This window comes from Coniophora puteana (genome assembly GCF_000271625.1).
Source record: "Coniophora puteana RWD-64-598 SS2 unplaced genomic scaffold CONPUscaffold_3, whole genome shotgun sequence".
Lineage (NCBI taxonomy): Eukaryota > Fungi > Basidiomycota > Agaricomycetes > Boletales > Coniophoraceae > Coniophora > Coniophora puteana.
Genome location: NW_006913055.1, coordinates 3,083,217 through 3,087,881, shown reverse-complemented (window position 1 = coordinate 3,087,881; position 4,665 = coordinate 3,083,217). Strand labels below are relative to the sequence as shown.

The window sequence follows — 4,665 nt, the reverse complement described above, 5'->3', positions numbered from 1 at the left end:
GTGCTAGCCTTCTGAGTGACACAGGACTTTAAAGTCAAGCCAAACCAATAACTCTCTAGTCAATATTAGTAAACGTTTCGCCAGTTGTCCATGTTCTGCTGAAAACCCGACGAAAAGCATGTGGAAGATGTGGGGAAATATTCGTTGCTAGCCAATCATAGTGCTTCTTTTGCTAATTAATAAGGCAAGCACAAGCAAAAGTCCCGTGTATGCATGTTGCAAAAGTGCTGTATATATGGGCGCTAGTGCACCGTTAACTCAACTCCAAGTTCCTCCCTCCATCGTTATTCAACCATCTCCACACACAAACACCACAACTGTCGATACGCTAGTCGTATTCACTTCTAAAGCCTCCGATGATGCTCGAACCACCCCGCTATGAGGCATGGAAGTGTCTTGGGGAGGAGTGCGTCCACTCAGCAAAGTTCGACTCACCCGAGCAGCAGGCGTTCTCGCAATGCCTTCCTGACACACACACACATCTCCTTGACATGATAAAGGATACCATCGACAGGGAGCACCGTAAGATCATCTGGATATCTGGTGAATCAGACACAGGCAAATCCACCATAGTGCGCAAACTCGCCCAGGATTTCCACGACAACGGCGCGCTCGCTGCGACCTTCTTTTTCTCCCGCAGTCACCCTATCCGTAGCACCGCAGATCATGTTATTCCCACCATCGCTTACCAACTTGGTCTCCTTCATCCTCTTGCCAAAAAGTCTATCATCGACGAAATCGTCAACGACCCCCAGTTGCTCAAGCAGGGAAAGTCGCGGTACGAGCAGTTCACTCACCTTGTGCTCAAACCGCTTGAGGTCCTGAAGCACAACTGGGAAGGGAAGTCTATGGTCATGGTCTTAGACGGGCTGGACGAATGCAATCCCGGCGACCACAATACCCGCGTCGCTTAGCTGATCGATCATTTTCATAGAGCTCTTCAGCAAAGTAACGCTGCCAGCTTCCGTGTCATACTCACCAGCCGTCCCTATCCGTACATTCGGGATGTTATGTCCAGGTCCTCCCTCGTTACACCGCTGAACATAGAAGATTTCGACGTCCCGGATGACACTAAGCAATACTCCCGGTCTTCCATCGGCAATCTCTCCTCAGCGCAAGCACTTTATGATGCGCCCCACGGTAGTCGACCATCGGTGATTGACAAGGCTTATAGTCTCCCCATCGTCGGCGTCGTTTCGGCTACGATGATTGCGTTGCTGACGCCGAAGATACTGGCGTTTGCCGATAAACACTTTTCCTCGATTCAAGTTGTCTTCTCGATAGGTGTTGTAGGCGCGTTACTCCTATTGCACCAGCGCATCGCGTCTCTGGAACGGGCGATCGCAAATATGAATGTTAGTCAGTCACGACAGGTGAACGGGAACGAAGAGTTTCCGGAAATCATTCCTTCGCTGTCGGCTACATCTTCGCCAGACGTCGACACCACGAGAGGTCCAATACGCGCGGGTGTCTATCTGGTCGCCCGAATCGAAGAAGATAGTGCTATAGATTTATCTGGAGACGATGGAAGAACAGTTATCGGTACGTTATAGTCGGAAATGTCCGGAATTCCGCAGCAATCAGCTAATGCGTCTCACTCAGGCTACAAAATCCATAAAGGCAATAACCAAAAAGTAAGTTTATACGAGGAGCATGCCCTTTGACCATTATAACAATGATTTCTCCGACCCAGTGGGAGTTCTCACCAATGGGAGCGGGGTATTCCATCAAATGTGTGGGTCCGGGGACGTATCTCTCCTGCGAGAAGGAACAAGAGGGAGCTACAGTAGTCGCTGCGCTTAATCCCGTTAGCTGGGATATAACAATGCTCTCAGGAAAGCAAGGGCTCGCTATGCAGTAAGGGTTTACATTTTCTTCCGGGCTACGCTGACCTTGCGCCAACTTACAGAATTATGTGGCCAGATAGTTCTTTTGCGATGACGCTGGATTCGTCGCGCCCGAGAACCGTGGTGAGCATGCGCAACTACTACTACTATTACTGTGATGAGATCATTAATGGATGCGCCGATCCAATAGGTTAAGCTGTAATCAGTTGGGCAGGCAGGACAGGAATGGGTGGCCCATCCAATTGGTTAATCTTCGAAAACAACGGGCTAGGATAATACTGTAAATGTGCGGCACGAATATTTCAGCATCTTTCATTTTTAAGACGAGATTCTGGCTACAGATCGCGAGTGAAACACCTATATCTGTAAGTCCCTTTGACTAAAAGCATATCCATCCCGAGCCGAATCCTTGAGCTACGGGTACATGATTACTCGCGTTACCATCTACGGTCTTTGAAGTTACTCAATGGCAGTATGACCTCTCGCACGTCAAGTTGCTAGGCTCTTTCAAGAAAATGTTCAGATCTTGAGCTTGAATGACCGTGGTTAGGACCTAACACTGCTACGTCACCGGGACATCATCAAAACCCCTATCCTTCGGCTTGCTTATGCATCCGCCCAGACATGGGGCACTTGCTCTCGGCACCCTATCCTCGAGGAGGAATAAGAAGGACACAGGTACGCGTTTGAGAAACACCCACATAACTATCGCCATGTCATTTAGCACCATTTTACTTTTCGCACTCGCACTCGCGGGCGGTACCCTGGCCTTCAGACTCATCTCTCTCAGTCGCCGATGTGCATTCAAAGGCGACCCATCGATGTGTTTGCCACCCGGGCCACCATCACTTCCCCTCATTGGAAACGCACTCGACATCAGTGCAAAGAATCCAGGACAGAGCTTCGCGGACCTGGCGAAAAAATATGGTAAGGGATTCTCACCCCTTGAAGTTACATCGATTTCCCGACTTACGTTGAGAAAAGGTGACATCGTCTGCCTCCACATCTTCGGCGAAACTGTCCTTGTCATAAACTCGCTTTCCATCGCAAAGGACCTCCTCGAGAAGCGCTCGCGGATATACTCTGGTCGCCCGCAGTATGCCACGTACAAGTCTTATGGCGCGGATTTGATCACGCCGTTCCTCGACTATGGCGATCCGTGGCGACTCCATCGCCGGCTGTTTAACCAGACGATGCGGCAGGACATGATCGAGTCGTTCAGGCCCGCACAGAAGCGGAGCGTGCAGCAGCTGTTGAGTAATCTGAGTTCGTCTCCTAAAGCCTGGGATGAGCATGCGTACACGTACGTGGAGATCTTCCCTCCTCTCCATGCAATTCCGTCCAGGAGTAACGAGTCGCCCTGTCCAGGTTTGCGAGCGGTGCAATCTTGTCCACGACGTACGATTACAATGTCCAACCGCGCGCGGATCCACTCGTGCAGGTGTTCACCAGCACCCTGGACAGCTTCACATTCCTGTTTTCTCCAGTGACACCTATTATTCTTAGCGTTATGCCATTCCGTACGTCACTGCAGTGAAGTGCTCACCGTATACATGAATCCTACCACGTTTTCACCACAGTCAAGTTGATGCCACCGTCACTCCCGGGTGGAATCCTCAATGCGAAGGCATTCAGGACAGCAATGCAGGAGATGATCAACATGCCGTTCAACATTCTGAGAGCGCGAAAGGTAAGTAGAAGTTTCTGACTCATTGAGCGCTCATGACCGATTTACCTCGATGGGCCGATTCAGGACGCAGGCAAGAGTGCATCCTGCATCGCCACAACGCCTGTACCGCGCACCACTATGACGCCAGCCGAGGTCGACTTCCACTTCAAAGGATTTTGCACCAGTGTGTTTGGCGGTGGGGCAGGAACTGTGCGTGTACCCATATCACATACCTTTCTGTGAGGGAGAGTTGACGCGAAGAAATTTGTCAGACCTCGGAAACGCTGCGCATCTTCGTGCTGTTGATGGTCCAGAACCTACATGTCCAAGTCCGAGCGACGCGGGAGATAGACGCCGTGGTCGGGAGAGACAGGCTTCCCGACTTTGAGGATCGTGAGGCTATGCCCTACGTCGAAGCGGTTGCTCGGGAAGTGATGCGGTGGCAGCCTGTCGCGCCCCTGGGTGAGCGTTCTAATATATCTGTTTTCCTTCTAGCTGAAGTTGAGAATGAAAAGGTGTTCCACACAGCAGCACAGAGGACGACACCTATGGCGGATATTTTATCCCAAAAGGTAGCGTCATTATCCCCAACATCAGGTAAGCGACTAACCCTCGGCACGCCCTACACCCTCGCCTCTAAAAACTATCATCAGAGAGATGTCGCACGACCCCACCAAGTACCCCCGCCCAGACGATTTCCTCCCCGAGCGCTTCCTCGCCGCGGACGGCACGCTCAAAGACAGCGACGAAACTGACCTGAGCTTTATTTTTGGCTTCGGGCGTCGCGTCTGCCCCGGCAGGCACTTCGCGAACGCATCGCTGTGGATCGCGATCGCGAACCTGCTCGCCGTGTTCGAGTTCCGCCAGCCGAAGAATGATAAAGCAGAGGAGGTGCCCGTTGTTCCAGAGTGGACGTACGGGTTGACGTCGTAAGTCGCATACCCTAGTCTTGACCTATGGAGAGATCGGATGATTGTGGTCATGGCGGTGGTACTGACGAGCGACTTCCCATCTTCAGGCACCTGGAGCCATTCGCGTGCAACATAGTCCCAAGGCACGGACGCGACACCAATCAGATTGAGAGAATGTCGAGCTTGTTTGTGGAAGCCGAGGCGTGAGGATACGAATGCGATCTTCTCTGACACTACA

At 51.6% G+C, this 4,665-nt stretch overlaps 2 protein-coding genes across 2 annotated transcripts; both read left to right on the top strand.

Moving 5' to 3' along the window:
* Positions 1-524: 524 nt before the first annotated feature.
* Positions 525-1,840, top strand: CONPUDRAFT_100750 (uncharacterized protein; the record flags this gene model as incomplete). Its single annotated transcript, XM_007768039.1, has 3 exons — positions 525-1,542; positions 1,603-1,634; positions 1,694-1,840. Coding segments are annotated over exons 1-3 (711 nt in total), but the record flags the coding sequence as incomplete, so codon positions are not given.
* A 720-nt stretch (positions 1,841-2,560) lies between these two features.
* Positions 2,561-4,449, top strand: CONPUDRAFT_151580 (cytochrome P450; the record flags this gene model as incomplete). The annotated part of the gene is made up of 8 exons (XM_007768038.1): positions 2,561-2,774; positions 2,832-3,150; positions 3,216-3,367; positions 3,428-3,537; positions 3,601-3,726; positions 3,789-3,978; positions 4,032-4,113; positions 4,170-4,449. 8 exons carry the CDS (start codon positions 2,561-2,563, stop codon positions 4,447-4,449), a joined length of 1,473 nt encoding a protein of 490 aa, XP_007766228.1.
* Between the last annotated feature and the right edge of the window lie 216 nt (positions 4,450-4,665).